The sequence below is a fragment of the Cygnus atratus genome, chromosome 21 (genome assembly GCF_013377495.2).
Source record: "Cygnus atratus isolate AKBS03 ecotype Queensland, Australia chromosome 21, CAtr_DNAZoo_HiC_assembly, whole genome shotgun sequence".
NCBI classification, from domain to species: Eukaryota; Metazoa; Chordata; class Aves; order Anseriformes; family Anatidae; genus Cygnus; species Cygnus atratus.
The window spans coordinates 6,424,585-6,447,485 of record NC_066382.1 but is presented as its reverse complement, the minus strand read 5'-3'; the positions used below and the strand labels follow the sequence as shown (position 1 = coordinate 6,447,485).

General features: G+C 61.3%; 1 protein-coding gene across 1 annotated transcript; it reads left to right on the top strand.

Annotated features, from left to right (window-relative positions):
• Positions 1 to 5,205: 5,205 nt before the first annotated feature.
• Positions 5,206 to 22,860, top strand: VWA5B1 (von Willebrand factor A domain containing 5B1). Its single transcript, XM_050714904.1, has 21 exons — positions 5,206 to 5,344; positions 5,768 to 5,929; positions 6,230 to 6,452; positions 6,591 to 6,733; positions 6,848 to 6,979; positions 7,175 to 7,299; positions 9,423 to 9,599; positions 12,466 to 12,576; positions 12,652 to 12,854; positions 14,114 to 14,228; positions 15,440 to 15,625; positions 15,825 to 16,041; positions 16,930 to 17,117; positions 18,688 to 18,898; positions 19,071 to 19,388; positions 19,867 to 20,004; positions 20,137 to 20,262; positions 20,995 to 21,060; positions 21,619 to 21,688; positions 21,881 to 22,004; positions 22,192 to 22,860. Exons 1-21 carry the CDS (start codon positions 5,206 to 5,208, stop codon positions 22,858 to 22,860), a joined length of 3,843 nt encoding a protein of 1,280 aa, XP_050570861.1.
• Positions 22,861 to 22,901: the final 41 nt, after the last annotated feature.

Genomic DNA, 22,901 nt, shown 5'->3' with positions numbered 1-22,901 from the left:
GTTGTAGCGTGAGTCTGACTTTTCTAATGTTGGCACATTAGCGACACAAGACCTGGCCCTTCACACAGCCCTCTGTGATTTTTTCCTTCCAGATAAATCCAGGAAAGTCCCTCTCGTCCCTTTCTACGCAGGTACCCTGCAGCGTCTCCGTGTCACCGAAGCCTCCTCTGGACACCGAGCAGAGGGGCTGGGAAACCTGTGCTGTGCTCCTGGTGTGTGAGAGGCCCTCGGGTGGGTCACACAGCTCGCCCAGTAAAGTAAATAAACCTGTCTCAGCTACGTTTGTTGGTATGAATCTGGGGATTTTTCCCAACATATGTTCTTTTCTTTGGCAGAGACAAACGCCATAGCAAGCAAACATTGAGCCGGCAGCCGGCTACGTGGGCTACTCTGCAGCTGATTTATTTGTCTGATCAGAACCGTAAATTCTCCAGCTCCGGGGCTGAAGTCGGCCTCCGGGGGAGGGAGGAGACTCAGCTGGGGTCTGCTTGAAGAGTTGGTGGCCAAGGTGGTTCGTTAGGGACGCTGTCGGTCTGGTCACCCATCCTACAAGAAGGATTTGTGCTGGAAAACCTCATCCCTGCTGCATGTCCCCTCCTTGGGGAGCCGTGCAGCCCCATCCCCAGCAGAGGTGCGTCCCCAGTGCCTCAGTTTCCCCTTGACCATTTTCCCTGTTTTTAAGCACCAGCCGCCCCGTGTGGTGCTGGTGTCCGGCACGAGCACATCCTGCTGGAACATCCTCGCTTGTGGGGCGGCCCCATGGGTGTCCCGCGTGCCCCACGGCAGCGAGCAGGGGGAGAGGAGCCCCGTGCTGGGGCTGCAGGCTGGGGTGGGGGGCTTTGATTTCCCCCATAAGGGAAGCAGACGAGCAAGGTGCTGTTTCCCTTCCTGGTGGGCTCCGTGCTCGTCCTTCATCCCTTCCCCATGCCCCCCGGGAGCAGGAGGGGGCTGCGGGAGGGAGGCGGTGTGCGTGGAGGGCGATTGTCATGGTTACCTTCCCCGACAGACACAAATGGCTCCAGCTAACCATGGGCACCCACAGGGCTCCGCCAAGGCTGCGTCCACCCGGCCGCGCACCGGGGGCAGCCGGCGAGCCGGGAACGAGCCTCGGGGTGCTCGCACGTGCGTGTCCGTCTGGGTAAGCCCGGTCCCCATCCGCACCCCACCGAGCCCCAGTGGGTGGCAGGGAGGGAGAGGGTCAGGGTTATTTTTTTTTGGGGGGGGGGCCGCCGAGGTGGCCGCTGTGCGGCTCCCCCCACCCCGAGCCCTGGCGCGCCGTCTCTCCCTCCCGTGCTCTCTCTCCCTCCTCATCTCCTGTCTCTCTCCGTGCCTTTCAGAGACAAAAGCAGGGCTGAAGCAGTGCCGGCCGCCTCCGAGAGCCCTCCGGCCACCTTCCCGGCCCCCCCAGCCCAGCCGCAGGAGCTTGCAGGAGCGGGGGGAAGTTGCTCCAGCCCCCCCCCAGCCACCCACCCACCCCCTCTCCCAAGGAAAGGTAAGGAAAAGAAAGCAGACGATGCTCTCCACTTGCTCCTGCACCTTTTTGGCAGGCCGGGCTGGCTGTGGGGGGGTTGGTTTGGGGCGGGGGTGCGGGCTGCTGCTTCGCCAGGCGGTGCACAATCCCGGCACAAAGCCGCTCTGTCGACAGATCCCTGTCACAATATTTTTCCGCAGGCGACAAGCCCGCACTTGGCAAAGCTGCTGCTTCCCTACGTCGTCCCTTTCTCAGCTGGTTGGGGAGCCCCTGACCGTGTCCCCCCCCCTTCCCCTGGCTCCCCAAAACGATGCCCCCCCGTCGATGGGGCTGTCCTCTCGCTGCAGGCAGGGGGCAAGGGAAGGGGGCTGGATGGTGGTGCTGCAGTGCTGGGGGTGACAGTCTTATCCCCTCCTGCGCAGAAGGGGGGAGGTGACACGCTGCTTTGGGGGAAGAGGGGACCTAGCCCATCCCAGTGACCTCAGTGGCTTGGGGGGGCCCTCTGCTCCCCCCACGTGAAGGCTTGCAGCACCAGGGGCTGGTGTGCGTGCTCGGCCGGGCAGCTCTGTGCTGGGACGAGGAGGAGGATGGAGCAGGGCTGCTCCTTGGCCATGTCTGCATCCCCTGCCCGGCGCTGGCAGCCTGTCCCCGTGGCTCCCCTCTGACTCGGCCGGCTTCGTCAGAAGGAGCAAGGGGGGCTTGAAAAGTTTGCTTGCAGGTGAGGTGCGATGGTAACACCCGAAATTTGCCCCGCCGCCCTCCCCCTTGCCCCTGCTGACTGGAGGGGTAACAGCCCCTGCTTTTGGAGGTGCTCCCAGAGCAGGGATGCGAGTGACAGCTCCAGGAACCCAAATCCAGCCCCAGAACCTGGGGCAAGACCTACGGCCCAGCCCCTGCTAGAGGGACAATCCGCACCCCCTGAAATCCGTCCCCGGGGAGGTGAGGACAGCCTCGGGGTGCCCTTTGGGGCCAGACCAGCCTCTCCCACGGGGGCAGAAATCCGCTCCAGCTGGGAGCGAAGGTGCAGGGGGGGCAGCAGCAGCAGTTTTGCTGTTTTTTTCAGGGCAGGCAGGGAGTCAAGCACTTGTGTTTTGAGGCTGGAGACGGCAGGGCGATGCCCGGAGCTGGGAAAGGCTCCCGCACGGACAGCACCACTCGCGTTCTCGGGGTGCATCCTGGAAGCAATCGTGGTCCTCCCTCAAGCTTCGGCCCTGAGCCTGATACCACTGCTGTTCAGATCCCAAAAAGCTCTGGAAGTGCAGGGGTTTGGTCATTTTGGCTCTGCAGGCGGGTGGGGTGTTGCTTTCCCAGTGTGGCTGCCGGGAACCTTCCCGAGGTGCTGCTGGGGTTCCCCCACCGCAGCGCTGGGGCCGGGCTGGGGTGCAACAGGCGCTCCCGTGCACATCTCCGCAAAGCACGCCGACTGTACCCTGCCTGGCGAGCCACTGGATGTCAGTGTTGATTGATACAAATGAAGCCGAAGGAATATCTGTTTTTTTGTTGTTTTTTTTTTTTTTTTTCACCCGGTTGCACAACAACAGGCACCCTCCGAGCGGGATGGATTTCGGTGGGACCTGGTGGTGACTTTGCCGGGGTGCGAGCGGAGCTGCTCCCAAAACCCTGCTCCCAAAACCCTGCTCCCAAAATCCCCTTTGGGGAGAGACACGGGCTGAGAGCTCAGCACCGAGGCTCGCTGGTCCCTGTGTGGCTGTGGTACCGGCATGAGATGTCTGCGGGGAATTACCAGGAGGGTTCCTTCTCCCCGTCAGATAATGTGGGGTGGGGTGGGGGGGAAGCAAGAAGGAGGAAAAGTCTGGGGTTTGTTGTGGCATGGGACGAAAGCACAGCTTGTAGCCAAATGGCGGAGGGCTTTCTGGCCAGCTGGGGCCAAGGGGACGTTTTCTGCCTGTTTAGGAGACCGACACTGAGGATGGGGTGAGAGCGAGATCCCCAAGGGGACAGCTGGCCTGTGCTCGGCTTCCCGAGCAGACGCTGGCACAAGTGGCTGCGTTCTCACCTCTCCCCACTCCCTCCTCACCCTCAGTCACCTTTTGGACACCAGTGCCCAGGCGAGGTCGTGTTGTGGGTTTTATCCCAGCAGCCGCAGGCAGCTCCAGGTCTGCTGTGGGTGCTGGGGACCCTGTGGTCCCTTTCTGGGTGGTGGCACTGCCGGGACCCCGGCGCTCTTTTGGGGGCCGGGCTACCTGCATGCAGCAGTCATGGTTTTCTTCTCTCCTCAGCGCATGAAAACACACCTTAGAAGAGCATTTTTCTGCCTCTGCCTTTAGTACACCTGCTCCAGAGCCAGGTTTTTTTGGCGGCACCAAAGCGCTTAGGGGCACAGGTAGCACCCGAGCAGCCCTGAGGAGCTCTCTGGGCTTCACGCCCTGCTTCCAGGCACATAATTGCCCTTTACCCAAGCTTAAAATCCAGCTCCCAGCCTGCCCGTGGCGATCACACCCGCGCTGTGCAGCAGAGCCCCGCTCTCTCCGCACGTCACAGCGGCCGTCCTCCGACGTCGGCGCAGCAGCAGCAGCGCCGGCCCCGTGCGTGGCGCACCGAATTCAGCCGGGCTGAGCTCCGAGCTCATTACCAGCACAGCTCCCTCCCCTGCGGCCAAGGAAAGATCATTTGCAAAGCAAGGGGAAAATAAAGCCTGCCGGGGCCTGAGCGTGGCCAGCCGAGTGACGACTGACGTCCAAAGCCCTGTGCTGCTGCTCCCCTGGCGGGCAGGATTACGGGCACGGCTGGTTTTGCTGATGCAGCGAGCGCAGGGCGGCCGCGCCGATCTGTCCTGCTGAGGCCGGGCCAGCGGCTGTGATGCCGCAGCAAGCAGCATCCGAGGCTGGGAGGATGCGGGGATGCTCCTCACGGCCAGCAGCAATTGCTGGGGAGCGAGGGTCCTGCCAGCTGGGAGCTTGGGGTGGGCTCCTGGGGGGCGCAGGGGGTGCCCTGGGGGTCCCCATGCCCGCCCCCTCCTCTCCCTGCTCCGTGCTGTAGTCACTGAATGGTGTCGGTTCCTCCAGCCCTATCCTGGGGCAGGGAAAGGGGCTCAGCAGGGCAAGCCAGAGCTTCCTGGAGCCCTCCCCATCCTTTGGGGCAGTTTTGGGGCAGGGCTCCGGGTCACCTGGGGCTGGAGCTGGCACCCCGGCCCTTGGGGAGAGGAGCTGGCGCCGAGGAAAGCTGCTGGGAGAGGGCTGAAACGGGCTTGGCAGGAGCGGCTGCTGTGCATCCGAATGTCTCTGCTAAGCCAGGATGGGTCACCCTGTGCAGGGGATGGGGAGGGCAGAGCCTTGCCCGAGGGGAACATGTCCCTTGGGGGATGAGGAGAGCCTGGAAGGCCACAGCTAACCCCTTGTGCCCCCGCTCCAGCAGTAGGTGGCTGGCGAGGTGTGCCGCTCGCTGCCACGATGTCCTGCTGCTGCCCGGCCCCGCAGTGGCCTGCATCCCCCATCGCTGTCTTACGGGGTCTCACCTCCATCCCCACCTCTGCCAGCAGGGCCATCACCCCGGGTCCTGTCCCACGGGGATCTCTCCTGCCCTCTGTCCTGCCCACAGGGCCGCGAGTACCCCGGGAGCCACTAGCAAGACTGCTGCAAGGAGCAAGCAAGGAAAGCAGCGGGCACAGAAGGGCCGCCGAAGACTCCAGGAGGTGGCGGGGACGTGCGGGTCCCCCGGGGCTCCTCCTTGCGTCCCCCAGCTCGCCACCGGGCGCCCCGTGACCGCTGGGGAAGATGCCGGGGCTGATCAACCGCGGCACCCGGCGCCCGCTGCCGCTCACCGCCTCCGAGGTAACCTCGTGCGTCAGCGGCTACGCCTGCGGGATGACGGCCTCGCTCACCTACCGCAACCCGGAGGCGCAGCCGTGTGAAGGCAAGTTTCTGCACTGGGTTTGGGAGCACGCTGCTTCGGGAGCTGCCTCCCCTTGGTCGAGTCCTCAGGGGTTGTGAACGCGAGGTTACACGGGTCTAAGGGGTGCGTTCGTAGCAGCAAGGGCGCACTGCTGGCTCACCTTGGTGCCCACCGGGATCCCCAGGTCCTTTTCGGCCAGCCCACTTCTCAGCCCGTCCTGGTGCCCGGGGTTGTTCCTCTGTTTCTTCCTTCCCTTGCTGAACTCCTTGAGGCTCTCACCAGCCCCATTTCTCCACCCGTTGAGGTGGAGGTGGCAGCAGCACACACCTCTGCCACCGCTGCCGCTGGGAAAAACCCACGTGGGGAGCGCAGAGCGTGGGGAAGCAGCCCCCTGCGGTGGGTCTGGGCGAGGGCTTGCCGGGCTAAAACCCTGCTGGCCGGCAGGGCTCTTTGTCTTCCCCCTGGATGAGCACACAACCGTGGTCGGGTTCGAGGCGGCGGTGTGCCGGCGCGCCGTCACCGTGCAGATCAAGGACAAGGCCAAGATCGACACCGCCTGTTTCGATGGCTGCGGCCACCCCGACGGACGAGCTCACGACAGGAGCGGTGAGAGGGTTTTGGGGGAGCATGGGGAAGGAAAGATGAAAAAGTGTTGAAAAGATGAGGCTCTGGGGCTCGCGTCCTTATGGTGTCTGCCAAAAGGGACGGTCCCATCCCTCTTGGAAAGCGCTGTTGCTGCTGGACAGCCAAAAGTGCGATGCAAAGGGCCGTGGGTTGGGCTCTCTAGAGGAATCTCTGCAGCAGAGGTTGCTTTGAGCATGTGGCCCAGGGCTGGGGTGGTGGAGGCCTGCGGAGGAGCAGTTTCTGTGGCTGACACCGTGTCTCGTGGCGTGGCCATCTCTGCAGGAAGGATTGTGATGGACGAGGACTTGGAGAGAATTGCATTTGTGGCTAGCCTGGGCACAATTCCTCCCCTGGAAAGCATCTCCGTCTTCATCAGCACCTCCTCGGAGCTGCAGACGCTGCCCAGCGGGGCCGTGAGGGTCCTCCTGCCAGCTGTGTGTGTCCCCAGGGTCCCACAGCCCAACTCGGAGGGCACCAGCACCCTTCCTGGCCACCAGCTCCGGACGTACGAAGCCACGGGATGGGACTGGGGAGGAGGGGGGGAACGGGAGACAACACCCCAGAGCAGACGGGCTGCAGATGTGCAGTCCCTGGGGACGCAGCACACGTGCCCAGCATTAACCGGGGCTGGTCTCACCCGCAGAGCCAAGCCCTGCTGCGGATCAGGGAGCCCGGAGCAGGGCAGCAGCTTCTGCCTGGCCCAGCTGCTGGAGAGCGAGGCCACCAACCCCTCCGAGTACGAGTTCAGCTTCCACCTGGAGATTCGGGGGCCGTGCTTGCTGGCAGGTAGGGCATGCTGCGGGGCTCTCGTCGCCTCTGGGCAATGCCTACCCTCATCATCTCCCTCCTGGCGTGGGGTCCTCTGGTCCTCCCCAACCGCCCCGCGGTTCCCCCGGGCAGGCGTCGAGAGCCCCACGCACAAGATCCGCGCGGACGCCGACCCCTCGGCTCGCTCGGCGAGGAGCATCGTCATCACGCTGGCCGACAAGCACACCTTCGATAGGCCCGTGGAGATCCTGATCCACCCCAGCGGTAGGTGGGCTCTGCTTTCCCTCCGCTGCCGCAGCCCCTTCCTAGAGCCCTGTCCCGTAGCGCTGGTGTCGGGGCCAGGGGCTCTCCGTGAGATAATCCCGGGCCCTCTCGGGGCTGCCCCTGTATCTTTGCAGTTGGGGGTGTCTATATTTCTTGCCAAGCTGACGTGTGGCTGAAGTGGTTCTGCATTTCCAGAGCCCCACATGCCTCACGTCTTAATGGAAGAAGGCGATATGACGCCCGCGGAGTACGAACGACACCTGAAGGGGAAGAACGATTTCATTAAAGGCACCAAGAAGGACCCCAGCGCCGAGAAAAAGGTGAGAAGCACGAGCTGCCGAGCCTCAGCCCGGGCTTTCCTTGGCACTGGAGCTGCGCAAGAAAATGCTTGCTTTGCTTGCTTGCATCACGCCGGTCCAATAACTGCAGCATCCTCCCTCGGAGAGGGGTTGGTGTGGAGGAAGAGGGGAAAATTCTGCGTTGCTTCTGATAAACCAAGTGTGGAAGAAGCTCTGAGATGGTTATTGTGTGTGTAATTAGTGCTATTCTAGCACAGCGTAATTAGGTAGGTGCGTTATTATAGCATTAAGGGTATTATTGCAGTGACATAGAATAAAATATTCTTTTAATTGCTCGGTAAATGTTTACCTTTCTGGATAGCTGTCAGAAAGACAGAAGCGATCGGGCTTGGAATAATGAGCTCAACTGGAGACAAAGGTAGCAGAAACTTCTCTTTGTTCTGTTGACGAGCAAATGGAGAAATGTCTGCTCTGGGATTTCTGCCTCATCTCCTGGCAGCTCTGACGCGCTGAGTGACAGCTCCGCACCCCGAGCTGCTGCACCGGCGTGCCGGGGCTGAGCGGAGAGGAGGGGACCGGGGGAACCGTCCGAGTTTACGGGGTGGGGGTCTCCCCCAGCGCTCGTTTCCCCGAGAGATGCATCGCCCGCCTGCCCTGCTCCCTTCCCCTGGGCTTTCTCTCGCAGCACGGCGCAGGGATGAGGACGGCGCTCGCTCTGCACGGCGGGCGCCTCCTCTAATTGCCTCGGCTGTGCGGCAGGTGGAACGAAACGAAACTCCCACGCTCCGGCTCGGATGGCTCCCTAATTATTTCTGTGTCTTTAGCATGTCAAATTGGTTTTTGGGGGGATCATTCCGGAGACGTTTCCCCGCAGGAAGCCCCCCTCTGTGCCCCAGGCTCCCCCCTCCTGGAAAAAAGCCTTCCTCCCTAAACGCCTCGGGGTAGATTTCGGGTGAGAACCAACACTACTCAGCGGGTGCCACCCGGCACCTCTTGCCTTCAGTGAGTTAGCCCAGAAATTTCGGCAGTAAACGGTCGTTCATTTCCATCCCTCGGGTAGCTATGCAGAAGCCTTGGGTGCCCATCAGCTGGCAGGATGGTGGGGAGGAGCGCACGCGGGCATCACTCTCGGCCGGCAGGATCTGGTTAGTCCCCGTCACACGGGGATTTTGAGTCCTGGATCCCCAGGGGCATCCCAGGGAGCGCTGCACTTGGGTCCAGGGGCACAGCTCCATGCCTGGGCAGGGTTCCCAGTCTGAAATTGGATGGACATCCATTCTGGGAAAGATCCTGATGAAAATAACGTTGAGTGCAGGAAAAGGGGAACAGAGCACACCCTTCCAGCTCCCGGTGGCCAGTTCATTTATTTCCCGAAGCTCGAGAGGGAAATGCAGGAGAAAACCAGCCCTTTGGGGTCTGGTTTCTTCTCGTGAAATCAACAAGAACTGGCAGGCTCTGAAAGCAAGGAAAAAGGCAAAAAAAAAGGCCAGGAAAAGCCTGTGGGGCCAGGACAGCTCGCTGCACGGCCTCCTGTAGCCCTTTGGAGCCAGGGGAGCAGGTGGGGCGCAACGGAGCCACCTGGAAACCACGGCGGGTGGCAGAACCAGCTCGAGAGGGTTTGTCCTGGTTTAATTTTATCACGTCTCCAACGGAGATTGATCCTTGAAATAAAAGCAGACACAGCGCAGAAAGCCATCAGAGCTATGCGTGGCGCAGAGACGTGCGTCGTGTGGGCTCCTATTGAAATCCTGTCCTGAGTGACGGGTTGGGCTCTCTGAAGCGCTTCGGTTCCTACAAAGGGAAGCGGTGGAGGGAATGGGCAGGAGCAGCAGCAGGGCAGAGGTGGCAGGAAGGAAGCGAAGCGGCCAACGCGGCGTGCTGAGCTCCGCGTCCTGCGCTTTGCCATCGAGTGGCCGTGCACAAAGCCTTGGGTAGCTCTGTGCCTCGTGTCACGCCAAGTGGTGCTAACGAACTGTGTTACCCGAGGGAAATAATGACGATTTAATAATCATTTTGGCGAGGTGTTTTCATCACCGGGGCCAGAACGAGCATCTCCATCTGTAGGCACGCTGTGAACCCCCTCCAGGTGGAACGGGGCGGCAGGATGCTGTCCCCGCTGCCTTCCCTCTCCTTCTTCCCTGCAGACCGAGATCATCAGGAAGCGCCTGAACAAGGACATCCCCCACCACCCTGTTGTCATGCTGAACTTCTGCCCGGACCTGCGGACGGCCCAGGCGGACCTCCGCAAAGCCCCCGGCGAGTTTATCTTCCTGGTCGACCGCAGTAGGAGCATGGGCGGCGTCAGCATCGACCGCGTCAAGGTACCGCGCGGGACGGGAGGCGCCTGTGCGATGTCAGAGAGGGTTGTCAATGCTGATGAACCTTCATTAAGAGGGGATGGGGGGTAATTACACGCTGTGGCTTTAGTCATCGTGACCGTGCTGCTCGTTAGGTACCTGCAGTGACGCTTGCTGCCCCTGCTCCTCTCCTTCCCATCCGTGCACCAAACGAAAATGTATTTCCCTCTCCCTCTTGCTGGTTTCCCATCTCCTGTGACCCTTCTCCATCTCTCCCCGTGCCCGGGGCCTGGTCGCTGCCCCAGTGGGAAACCTCTGGAGAAGAACAAAGGATGCTTCGGGGCTTTGCACCGGTCTTAGGAGACGTGTCACTGATGGGCAGTGCACCTGGAGAAGTCGTTAGAGCACGAGGCACCCCTTTCTCAAACACCACTTATCTCCTGTGGTCTGGTGGAGGGTTGTGAGCGGTGTGCTGAGCGCTCTGGGTAAAAAAGGGGCCACGGAAAGGCTTTGCCATGGTGTTCTGGGGGTCTGAAGTTCCCCCGGAGCCACCACACCGGATTCCCTTGCCCAGAGCCAGCCAACGGCAGCCTCCCCATGGCCGCTGGGTGGTTGCGCTGGGCTGAGTCCCATGGAGGGGAATGGGGCACCGCGCCTTGTCCAGCGGCTGCAGGGCCATCCCGGCAGCCATCTCCCATTTTTGGGACCGAGCTCGGCTCTGGGCCACTGCTCATGCGATCTAGAGAGGTTCCTACACCGGTGGCTGTTTCATTATCCTTAGCCCTTAACGCGCTTTGGGGGCAGGCTGGTGTCCGCCAGCTGGCACGTCTCGGGGAGCAGCTCTGGCAAAAGCTCTCTTCGGGAAGTTCCCCTTGATTTTCGGGGCCAGCTGAGCCCTGATACCTTAAAACATTGCACCCTCCTGAGCAGGCGCAGGGGCAGGCTTCCCCTTGGGGCTTCGATTGCAGCCAGGGGTGTCCCGCTCACCCCCGTCCCTAACACGGGCGACTGCCGGATTTGGGGTACAAAAGTGCCCCCCCCCAAAAGTGTCCCCAGTGCCACCGTGTCCCCACCTCCGGCAGCAGCTCTGCCCGCAGCCGGAGGTGGGTGGCGGGGAGCATCTCGATGCCGTCTCCCTCCCCATCCGCCTCTCGTTTCCATGGGAACTTGCCGAGGATGGCAAAAAGGAGCAAAAAGGAGCGTGCGGTGCCATCGCAGGCGGCGGGGAGCCTGAGGGGGGCTGCGGGGGGTCCTCTGGGAAGACCTGGCTGTGCCCTGTCCCGGCGTTATCTCCGCGGTGGCTTTGCTGGTGCCGCACGGGGTCCCCCCCGCCTTTTTCCTTCACCACGTTTCAGAGCCTGGGAATCAGGAGGTGTCTCTGCTCTGGGCCAGGCTTCTGCTTTCTGGCTCGCTGCGTGGCCTGCGTGCGGGTCTCTGGTCCGTCCCCTGGGGATCTGGGGACACTGCGGGGACAGAGCCCCCATCCAGGTCAGCTGAAATGATGGGGGTGGAAGGTTCAGGGCGTCCCCTTCCGTGTGGGGTAGTGGGACCGGGCTCTTATCAGGGGGAGAAGAGGTGGTGCATGCGTTGGCACCGACCAGGCTGGCAAAATAACTGGGAATTGACTTCTCCGGAGGCAAACATCTCTCCGTATTGAGCGGCGGTATTGATACCGAGTGCAACGGGATCAGGATCAATATTTACCACAAGAAGCAATAAATCCTTCTGCTCGCTCAAACAGAAGGCAGGCTTCGGTAGCCCACTTTGGGAAGTGCTTCAGCAGAAATATTTGGAAATCTGCTTTTTTCGTTGTTGTTTATTTTTGTGTGTTTTTATATTTATTTATTTTTTTTAATCCTTGCAACGAGTTCCAAGGCGGGGATGTCAGCGCTGAGATTTGCAGGAGCCAGCACCCCCGGAGCCTGCCGGGAAGCGGCGATATAAATACATCCTCGTAGGTTTGAGCTAACAGCTTGGTGTAAAGTCCTCGGGAGCCTGCTAAAGGGCAGCAGCCCCGCTCACGTACGTTACCTCGCGGCTCTGCCGCGTGGCTGCGTCTCCGTGGGGCCAGCCCGGACCCCGTGGCCGAGAGGAGGCTGCCCTCGCCTGCGTGACCTTGGCAGCTCCTCTCCTAGGGCTGGCTCGAGGGTTTCTGCTGCCCTCGGCAGAAGTCTGCCTTTATCAGCACATAAACAGCGAGCGCCGAGGCGCTCCCAGCGCTGCCAGCACTTTGCTTTTGGATTGTCCTCCCTCTTCTGCAGCGCTGAGTGCTGGAGCTGCCCTGCAAAGCTCCCAGGGGAGCTGCCTGGCTGCGGTGCTCCGTCCACAGCCACCACGCACCTCTGAGACCGTGCTGGTGGCCCCTTACATAAAAGCCCAGGACTAGGCAAGTTAGGTAACAGCTTCTGGCGAAGAGAAGTGCTTGAAGCAGCCCTTCCCTGTTATTTCAATCGGTGCCAGCTACGAGAGAGTTGGGGCTGGGGGAGGCTTTTCCTTTTGTGTAGCTTTGGGCTGTTCGTTTGCTCCTGCCGGTTTGGGCATGGCGATGCGTTGCGTCACAGCTCTCCGTTTCACACCCCGCTTCTCATCCACCAGCTCGGTGCTGCAGTGCTGCACCACAAGCACGGTTTCCATCAGTTAAATAAAAAAAAAAAAAAAAAGAGATTTTGCTCCGCTCTTCAAAAGCTCCCCCTTCCCCTTGCTGCTTTGGACCCAAATATCATTAAGGAGCTCACAAAAGAGCAGACCAGCATGCGGTGCTTTCTCAGTGCAGGGAATCACGTGCAAGGAGCTGTCTTTGCATCAAATGCAGGTGGGAGAAGGGCGTGAGCAAAGGCAGGATGGAAAGAGCCATGGTGTGCCTGACCCCTCTGCTTTTGCTCCCCCCCAGGATGCCCTGTTGGTCCTCCTCAAGAGCCTGATGCCCGCGTGCCTCTTCAACATCGTTGGCTTCGGCTCCACTTTCAAGACGCTGTTCCCTGCCAGCAGGAGCTACTGCGAGGTGGGTGACGGGCTGGGCGAGGTGCTGGAGGGCGCTGGCCTCCCGAGGCTGCTGCCTCTGCTGCTCCTTTCGCAGGAGAGCCTGGCCGTCGCCTGCGAGAGCATCAGGAGGATCCGGGCTGACATGGGCGGCACCAACATCTTGTCGCCTCTGAAGTGGGTCGTGCGGCAGCCGATCCCCAGGGGCCACCCCCGGCTGCTCTTCCTGCTGACGGACGGGGCCGTGGGCGACACGGGGAAGGTCCTCGAGCTGCTGAGGAACCACTCCTCCTCCACCAGGTATGGGGCTCGCCGCCACGCGGGCAAAAAGCCTGGCGTGAGCAGGGTGGGCTGCTACTTGAGCACAGGGGGGCCGCGGGTCTCTGTCGCACAGATATCCCTGCGTCAGAAATAGAGGCAGGAGAGCGGGCTGCTGCAAGCCACGGGAGAACCTCAAAGGGTTTGGAACAGATCCCAGAAGTTCAGATGCTTTTTAAACAATCAAAAGTGGGATAATTGGGCTGACGACTTCACAGGCTCTTGTCGGATGCTTCCTGCTAGGAGAGATTGACACACGAACAATCTTCCTTGCTGCTTTTTTTTTTTTTTTTAAAGCACATCTGGGTCCAGACCCAGCTGCTTCCAGGATGGGGCTGCACAGAATTGAATAGGCTGAAAAAGAGCAGTGGGAGAAGCAGCAAATTTGCTCCTAGCCTGTTCCCCAGCCCTGACAGTCTGATTTCTCCTCCGTCTCCTTAAGGGAGATGAAACATTAGAAAAATGCAAGAAAAGCCTTACTCCTCTCCCGTCCCTCAGAGCTCAGGGCTGATCAGGGAAGCGGCTCTGTCCTTTTTTTTCCTATATGGAGGGATTGTCAGGGGTACAGGACTACCCGCCCCTCGCTCCTGGAGGTGTGCCAGTGAGCTGGACACAGCCAGTGCTGGAGCTTGGGCTTGGGCAGCCCCGGAGGGCACCGCACAGCGCGTCTGAGTCGTGCCCGGCCTCCGAAGGAGATCAGAGCCCCGTGTAAGAGGGTGCGAATCTCCGTAAGACCTGCAGCCATCTGGAGATTAAAACCTCCAGAAGAAAAGCCCCTGCTGCAGATGCAGATTGCTGCCAAAGGTGTTTTCATCCCCACGCTGCCCCCAGCCCTGGCCGTACGCTGCGCCCTGCCTGTCCTGAGCCCCCGGGCTGCCCCCATGCCCCCCGCATCCCGCTGCCTCCCCGCGGGGTTTTGCCTGAAAGCCAACCCCGACTCGCTGAGTGGGGAGCAAGGGCAGCCACCCTGCCCGGCTGGTTCCCCTTTCCTTGAGAAAACGTTTATTTTAATTGCGAGCAGAGATAATTGCTAGGTCTTTAATGCTGCTGACCACAGGCGCTCAGCAGGGAGAGGAGCTGACTGGGCAGCTTGCTCGCACTCAGGGAGAAGGCAGGGAGGGGGGGGTGGATCCTGCAAATGAGTGTTGCGGCCAAAAACCTTGGAGCCCTGCTCAGGCAGAGAGGCCAGCAGGGAAACTGGGAGCTGCTCGATGTGCCTGACGCTCTCCATCCCCGTGCAGGTGCTACAGCTTCGGCATCGGGCCCAACGCCTGCAGGAGGCTGGTGCAGGGGCTGGCCGCCGTGTCCAGGGGCACTGCCGAGTTCCTGGCCGAGGGCGAGCGGCTGCAGCCCAAGGTACGGCCGCCCTCCCTGCTGCGGGGAGATGGGGAGGGCAGGGCCAGCAGCGTGCCCCCCAGGGCCACCACATCGCTCTCCAACACTGCCATGCGCGCAGCGAGGGGGAGGCAGCGGCTCAGCAGCCGGTCCCGCTCCCTCTCCCGGTGCTGCCTTCGTGACTCCCACTCGGCAGCAGGTGGGTGAGCGGGAGGGGATGAAAGAGCAGCCTCATCTCCGGCTGTCGGAGGGAGTGGGAGCCTGTTTACCCCGCGCGGGGAAGGGGAGAGGCGATAGCCTCAATACGGCAGCTCCAGCTTCAAAGGTAGCTGCTGTCGCAGGCGCAGGCATGGGCAGGAGAGCCGGCATCAAAGCAGCCAATTAGTTTTGAAGTCAGGCTCAGCCCTTGCGCTGCTCAGGCAAGAAGTACCTGGGGTTGGAGGGAGGGGAACGCGCGGCGATGGCTTTGCCTATTAAGCCAGCTTTAAAGCAAACGAGGGAGCTTCATTTCCACTCTCCCTGTGAAGACCAGGGCCGGTGACTCAGATGTGCCGTAAGAACGGCCCTTCGCGGGCTCTGTCCCCTGGTAAAAGCACGGTGTCATCTGCCGAGTGACCAAACCCCAAGGGAATCGGGTCTTAAGCTCCTAAATATCTTTAAAAAGCTGCCTCCTGCGCTCTTCATCTCAAAAGGGCCTCAGCAGCCCACCCTTCTGCAGGAACCTGTAGCACACAGAACAGCATCAGCATTTCTGATGTAAATTAAAAACAAAAACAGTGAAGAGAGTTTTTTTTGCCATTGTTTTTTGTTGTTTGTTTTTAATAGAGCTATTAATAAAGAGCTTTGCGGGCTGTGCAGCTTGGTGCCTTCAGCAGTCTGAGGCATCAATTAATAGCTGTATAAACCACAGCCTGGTGCGTCTCCCAGAGCCTGTGAACAAGCAGTGGGAACACCAGGGAATGGTTAAGATGCTCTGCCTGGAAATCTGGTGCTAACCCCTCCTGGTGTGCAGGAAAATGCCTGTGGGCTCCCCGCTGGGTCTGCCCGTGAGATGTTCACAGGTTTGGGCTCTCTCCTGGGTCAGGGCATGGGGCTGGCCAGGGGCTGTCGGAGACCCCCGCGCCTTTCGGGGTGCTCTGCGGAAGCACGGGAGGGTCAGCAGCAGGACCAGGCACCACCACGGCACGCACAACCCCTGCTTTCCATGTGACTGCTCTTCTCTATTTCCCCAGATGATCAGGTCGCTGAAGAAGGCGATGGCGCCGGTCCTGAGCGACGTGTCCGTGGAGTGGGTCTTTCCCGAAAGCACCGAGGTCTTGGTCTCCCCGGTGAGCACCAGCTGCCTCTTCCCTGGTGACCGCCTGGTTGGCTACGGCGTCGTCTGCGACACCTCGCTGTACCTCTCCACCCCCCGATCGGTGAGTCTGCCCACAACCCGGGGGCTTTTTTTTTTTCCTTTTTCTTTTTCCCCCTTGCAAACCTGCAGCCGTGACTGCTCGTGGCTCGCCGGGTGGGAGGGGAAGTGGCAGATGAGCCACTGGGGAGCCCGACGGGTGGCCAAGGGGACGGAGAGGGGCGAAAAGGGCACCGGGGTGCAAGCCCATCCGAGGGCTGCAGCCCTGGGACCTGCTACTGCGCTCTCCCCAGGACAAGAGGCGGCGGTACAGCATGATGCGCTCCCAGGAGTCGAGCAGCTCAGTTTTCTTGCACTCCCAGGAAGAGGGAGCCAGCACGGAGAGCTGGAGCTACCCGGAGGGGTGCTGCCCGGCCGAGCGTACCCCGGATCAGCTGGCGGTGGGCAGGGATCCCGGCGGAGAATCGGACACGGACACTGGTCAGGTTTCCCGCTGTGCAACCGTGGGGGTGATGCCCCTGTCTTCCTAACCAGCTTTCCTCTCTGCTCTGCCAATTTCCTTCTCTGACAGCTAAGCCTTCCCAGCTGTACCTCTGCAAAGCGTCAGGGGGGTTTGCAGGAGCAGTGATGGATCTCCCGAGGCTCGAGCGAGTCTGTTCAGTTTGGATGTTTTACCCAAACGTGTCAGGAAATCAAGGGAAGCCCTGGCGATCTGGCTTCCCCAGAGGTTTTCAGAGCAGCTCCAGATTTGGCCACATGTAATTATTTACAAGCTGTCCGAGCTGCCTACGGTATGCAGGGAAGGAGGCTGGAGCAGGTCGGTAGCCCAGCCAGGCCACGTGAAACAGCTGCTTATTGCAGCAAGCCCCAGAGTTGGAGTTCAAGGGGAAGAGAAGGGGAAAAATGGCCCCAAAGCCCTGGTCGGGGCCACGTTTCTGTGCTGCAAGGGAAACCTCCGCTACTCGTGGGGTGTTCTTTGCTTGTAATCAGAGAAGAGCTGTGCTGTGCATCCTCTCAACCTTGTCAAAAATAATGAGAAATCATGCATTTCCAAATGAAATCCTACTCTCGCTCTGACAGGAAAATGTCTGTGCTAATGAAATTTCATTAGTAAACCCTTTGTCTTCTCCAAGGAGATTTGGGTAAACGCAGACAGGTTTTTGTTGTGTTTTTTTTTTTTTTTTTTTTTTTTCTGACTGAAAATCTCTCAGACAAAACCTCCCAGCCTGCTCCCCTGGCATCCCCCAGGGGACTGAGTGCTCTCGTTTCCTTCTGTGGTTTTGTCGCCTCCCTTCTGACCGAGCAAGGCCGAGTGTGTCCCCCTGGTCCCCAGGGGGACCGGAGCCCATCCTCTCTCCCTCCGTGCAGGAACGGATGCCAAGACGTCCTCCAGGAGACGGGCGTACAGTGCCAACCAGGTGGCCAACCACGAGCCCCTCCGGAAGGAGCCCACGGCCAGCGATCCGGGCAGCGCCCTGCTGAGGAATCCCCTGCGCAAAGCCCACCTGCAGGACCTGCAGCAGCTCAGCCCCGAGCCGTGCCCGGTGGATTTCCAGGTGGGTGCCCCCGGAGAGGCTCCGCGTGTGGCTGGGGCCAGCCTGCAGCACCGGGGGCGTCTCAGGTGTGGAAGGGAAGGAGCCCGGGTCACGCCAGCCCTGACGGGTGCACTTGGTGCCGAGGTGTGCCCCAGGCACGGAGGAAATGAGGACGGGATCCTGCTCCTTGCTTCTGTTTGCTGAATGCCTCTCCTCTTCCTCCTCCGCTTTGCTGTTCGGCTCACCCCCAAGCTTCTCCCTGCCCATCTGTACTTCGGCCACGCGATACAAACTCTGCCTGGGGCACATCCGTGCCCTGCAGGGTCCCAGGGTCGGTCCCAAAGCAGATTCCCCTGCATCCCCTGGAAGCCGCAGCCCCTACAGAGCTTTGGGCTGGGACCCGGACACGTCTGCATCCAGCAGCAGGTGAAAGGCGGCAGCCCCGGGGACAACTTCAGGCTGCTCTGTGGAAGGCTGGGTTTTCTCCCCTCCTCAGCATCGCCGCAGTGCTCAGCTCCGAAATCAGGGCCGGGAGGATGTGCAGCAGCTGCCGCTGCCACACTTTTGTTCCCATGGAAACACGGAGAGGGATGGCTGGGCTTCCACTCGGCTTCAGCTGCCGCTGGGGCACAGGGGGTGTGCAGGCGAGGCAGGGGGATGAAGGGGACGAAGGGGGCAAAGGGTCCCTGCTCCGTGGAGAGGAACGAAGCCTCTACCCTCTAGCTGAAAAGCACCTCGTGGAAGGCAAGCGCTGGTGTTTTGGGGGATGCCCTCAACCTCCCTCGCCTTGCCAAGGCCCAGCAAAGCACCTGGCCCGTGCACGAGAGGTAGAAAGGACCGGAGGGCAGTCAGTGCTTAACAGCGTGCGCCCTGCTCCTAATTAACTGCAGCCTGGTTTCGCTGCCCCCCGGGCTCCGAGGGCTCCCAGCAACTCTCCCGGCTCCAAGGCCGGCTGCCAGGGCTTGACATTTTTGGGGCTGTGAACGCGAGCCTTCGGCTCATCCCCACGCACACCGTGCTGGGATGGAAAGGTCAGGGCTGGCGGCGGGCAGCGCAAAGCCCCGGCTCCTCGCCCTGCCTGGGAGGAGAGCCCAGGTTTTGAATGGGAAGGGGCTTCTCGGCTTGTAGGCATCTCCCTCCTCTCTTGGTGAGCCTCTCCTGCTTCAGGTTGCCCCCGCCCCAGCTGCCTGCCTCCCGTTTTTGCTGGTGGGCTCATCACAAGCTCAGTGGTGCTGGAGGCTGGGTTCCTGCCCGCCATCCACACGAGACCTGGTGCTGCAGATGCCACAGGGGGAGATGCGTGTCTCCTGAAAGTGGAGAAATGGCCTCGTTAAAAATAAAATAAAATCCCGTCTCCCCATCCCTTGTCCCCCCGCCCCCCCCTTCCGTTACCAAGCAACTGGTGCTTGATCTTTCTGCCTCTCTTCTTTCCTTTGGCTCCCGAGCAAAGTCATTAAAATGCCTGGAGGGCCGAAACCCCTATTTCATCTCCCGCACATCTGGGGTAAGAGCCCCTGGGGCTTCGGGCACCTCAGGGATGCGCTGCAGATGCATACCAGTGGGCAAAGCTTGCCGTGTTTGCATTTCCCAGCCCTTCGCTGCCAGCCTGCGCTCCTCCACCACCAGGATCCGCGGCACGGGTGCCCGCCGGCCGTCCCTGCTGCACGGGAGCTGCATGTCCTCCTGCCAGCGCCCCGAATCCCCACCAGCGCCCGAGGCTGCTGCTGGACGGGGCTTGGGGCAGCTGGATGCCAGCGGCAGCCTGCGGTCCTCGTCTGACAGCCGAAGCCCCGGGGAGCCGGGTAAGGGGGCAGAGGGGGCCCGGCCACCCGCAACGAATTTTTGGTGGCGTGGTGTTGCCCATCAGAAAGCTGTGCTGAAAATTAGGAAGGGTTAACTACGGTTTATCAGGGACAGAGGGGAATTGGGTTCCAGCAAACGTGCTTAACACTGTGGTTGTCCCCCTCTCTGCAGAAGGCACCCAGCATCCGTCCTTCACGTTCGAGACGGAGACCTCCTCCGACTGGGAACCCCAGGACTGGGATTTCGGCGCCGCCCGGGGCTCCCCGTGCTCGCCCCGTGCCACCTGCAAGGCGGTGGTGAAGGGGCTGCGGGGCAGCGAGCCCGTGCAGTGGGAGGTCGCCTTTGACATCCGCCCACTCCTCCGAGAGCGGGGCAGCCAGGAGGAGGGCGACGAGGACCTGTGGAGCGAGACCTTCCACCACCTGGCAGCCAAGTCCGTCATCCGGGACTTGGAGCAGCTTGCAGAGAGGGAGTGTGAAATCGAGCACGGTAATTAACGCCCGGTAATTAACGCCCTGCGTCTGGGTGGCTTGCTGACGCTTCGCCTGGCTCTCAAGTTTACGTGAGGCGGTGACGGGAGATCTTGCGTGCCTCACGTAGCTGCCCCTACATCTGCTGTGTCCTTTTCTCCTGCTCCTGCTGCACGTCGGCACGCTCCCTGCTCCAGCTCCTCTCCTCCACGCGTGGGCTGGCGGTGGTTTTTGAGCAGTTAGTGCTAGGGGGTGGCATCAAACTCGGAGGGTCCAGCAGCAGCCAGGTGTCACCGCCCTGAGCTGCACGCCGTGCATTTTCTCAAGCTTCTGCTCCGTGAAATAATATCTGTGCATGTAAAAGCAAAGGAGAAGCAGCACGAGGCATCGCTCAGAGGGTTGCCTTCGCTGCTGGGCTCGGAGCCCAGGTGCCGAGGTGGGTCAGGGAGCTGGGTCCAGGGCACGGGTGCTGACTCCGGGCATCTCTCCCACGGCAGGGTCAGGCCGGCGGTACCAGCTCAACGCTGTCCACACCAGCAAGGCCTGCAACGTCATCAGCAAGTACACGGCATTCGTGCCGGTGGACCTGAGCACCAGCACCTACCTGCCCCCCTGCGTCGCCTACACCCGCGCAGGTAATGCAGGGCTGCAGGCAGAGGGTCCAGCCTCAGCTCGGGGTGCCCAGAGGTGGCCAAGCTCGCCAGTCCGTGGGTTTTGTGGTTCCAAGTCCCTCGCTCACGCTGGCAATTCCCTTCTCTCGTGCCAAGGGCAAGCGGCCAGGCAAGGCAGCCCGAGGAGCCTCAGCTCGGGACACAGGAGGCACCGCGGCTTTTCTGCGGCACGTCCCCTGTCACCCTGCGGCCAGGACGGAGATGATGGATTTCATGGCATGGGTAAGGCTCCTTGGCTTTTTTGTCTCCTTCCTCTTAGTGGTGTAGTCCATTAAGGTGTTTATTTCTTTATTTATTTAAGGAGTATTTTCTCTGGTCTTTTTTCTTCTGCCTTCTTCTTTTAATACGGTGCTCGGAGGAGATGCTGCTTCCCGTGGCTGCCAGGCATGAAATCCATCCTCCAAGCCTTGGAGATGGCATTTCCAACACCATAGCCTGCTGCCGTCACATGCAGGACCCCCCCCAAAAAGCCCTGGCATTTGCTCTGGACAATTAATCATGCATCTGCCTGGAATCCGTCTCCTTAAACAAGGCAAAAGCTGCAATTTACCCTGAAACTCCCCAACCGCAGGCAGCGCCTGCTGCCCGTGCTTGGGAGTTAATTGGCAGCCGCGGCGCAGAGAGCACGAGGGATGAAGCGGGGCGTAATTAGAGGCGAGGGGATGCGAGGCACTTGCCTGTCACCAAATCCTCTGCTAATGAAGACAAGCTGGGCTGGGACCGCGTCAGGCATTGCCAGGGCTGCAGCTGAATTAAAATTGCCTCCGCATTCAGGGGCTTGCGTGGCGGGGAGGTGAGGGGCGCTGGCACTCGAGGCAGGCGAAGGCGAAGGCAGCGTCGGTGCCCAGCAGGCAGCCCATGGTGGCCTCCTCCTGCCCCAGCAGCGGGGTGGAGGTGGGCAAAAGGGGTTGGTGATTTTGGGTGGGTGATGCTGACGCTGTAAATCCCTTGCAGATGTGGACGAGGCCGGGCTGTCACCCTGCAGCACCCCGCTGTCCTCCAGCTGCCGTCCCCCAGAAGGTAGGGGAAGGTGCTCGCACCTTTTCCCGAGGTGTGGGTGCCCAAAGGTCGGGGTGGCCCCAGCTAAAAACCTGGAGCTGCTTCAGGCCGGGCCTCACTGCTCCCCGTGGCCGCAGCCCTCCTGAGAGCCGTTCTCCAGAGTCAGGCCGGGGCATGGGAGCTTGCAGGGAAATGGCTCCGGGCTGCTCGAACATAACTGCTGGGAATTGAGTCAGTGATTCGAGCTCCTCACCCAATTTTCTGCTGAGTATTCTTTTTTTTTAAACCTTATTGCCTACAATTAGGCTTGTGAGCGCAAGGCCTGGCTCTCTCCAGAGGTGCAAGGCACAGAGCCCTGGGGGGCGTTTCGTACAGACCTTCCCACGCTCGCTTTTAAGATGCACGGGGATTTCGTTGTCCCGTAACGTATGCAGGCAAGGGGAGAGGCAGGATTTTGGTGGAGCCTCAGCAGCCCAGCGATGCACCCCGCACCCCAATGTTGTGGATTTTGCTCCCTGAGCTCTGACATTTGCTGTCCTGCAGCACTCGCCTGACTCCTGCCTTTATGTTTCTTCCCAGCGCCGTTCCAGAGCCTGGCTGCCTCTTCTGCACATTCCCCAAAACCCATCGAGAGCCTCTTTGCCGCGAGGTAGAGTCCAGCTCCACCTCCCTCTGCTGCCAGCTGACCTGCAGGTCCCGCGGGTCCAGCACAGACCCAAGCAGAGGGACGAGCAGCGAACGTGGTGCTGGTGGCTGGGGATGGGGACAGTTTGATGGAGGGGAGGTGGGCGGTGGGGGGGGGACACAGGCAGGTAACGGCCGCCCCCCTGTCCTCCCGCAGGCTGACCCTCCACAAAACCAGGCTGCTGACTCGAGCTGCCAAAGGTTTCATGAGCAAATCTCCGGGCAGAACGAGCGAAGCCAGCTCGGAGAGTGACTGCGAGAGCATCGACTACCTTCCTCTGGTGAGCAGCTCCCGGCTCCGGCCGTGGCTGTGTGGGTGCTGCGGGGGGCCGGGGACCCCCGGCTCATCCCGGCAGGCTCTTGCTGGCCAACAGAGACAGGAGCTGCTCCATCTGTGCACGCTTTCTCCCCGAATTCCCCAGCAGAGGTTAGTATCTCAGAGCTCTGTGTGCCCACCGCTCCTTGCAGGCGTCTCTGCAGCTGGCCTGCGGTGCCTTCCTCCTGAACTCGGCCTTCTGCGAGGCGCTCGGCATCCCCATGGAGAAGCTGAAGCGCACGTCGCCTTTCTCCTGCCACCGCCTGGCGCTCAGCCCCTCGAGCTCCAGCAGCGCCAGGAAGGCCGTGCCCGGCGGGGAGCACGCAAACCTCGGGCACGACGGGCAGCTCCTGGTCCCCGATGGCACGCGCGGAGCCGGCAGCCCCACTGAGGACACGGCCGGCCGCCCCCGCCACTTCTCGGGGAGCGCCGTGGAGAGCATCTCCAAAGCCCTGCGAGCCGAGAGCGAGCTCTCCCCGCCGGCCATCACCATCCGCCGCTTCTCCTCCCCGGAGCAGCATGGCCCCGAGGTCCAGGCGCTGCTGGCCGACATCGAGCTGCGGTGGCAGACGGAGCCCGAGGGGATGCTGTGGGCCACGGCCGTGGCGCTGGCCTGGCTGGAGCACAGCTCGGCGTCCTACTTCGTCGAGTGGGAGCTGGTGGCGGCCAAGGCCAGCCTGTGGCTGCAGGAGCAGCGCTTCCCGCAGGGCTGCAGCCTGGCCGCGGTGAAGGCGGCGGCCCAGCAGCTCTTTGTCTTGCTCAGGCACTGGGAGGAGAACCTGGAGTTCAACCTGCTGTGCTACAACCCCAGCAGCGTGTAAGGAGCGGGGGGAGGACAAGAAGAGAGGCTTGGGCAGCGGGA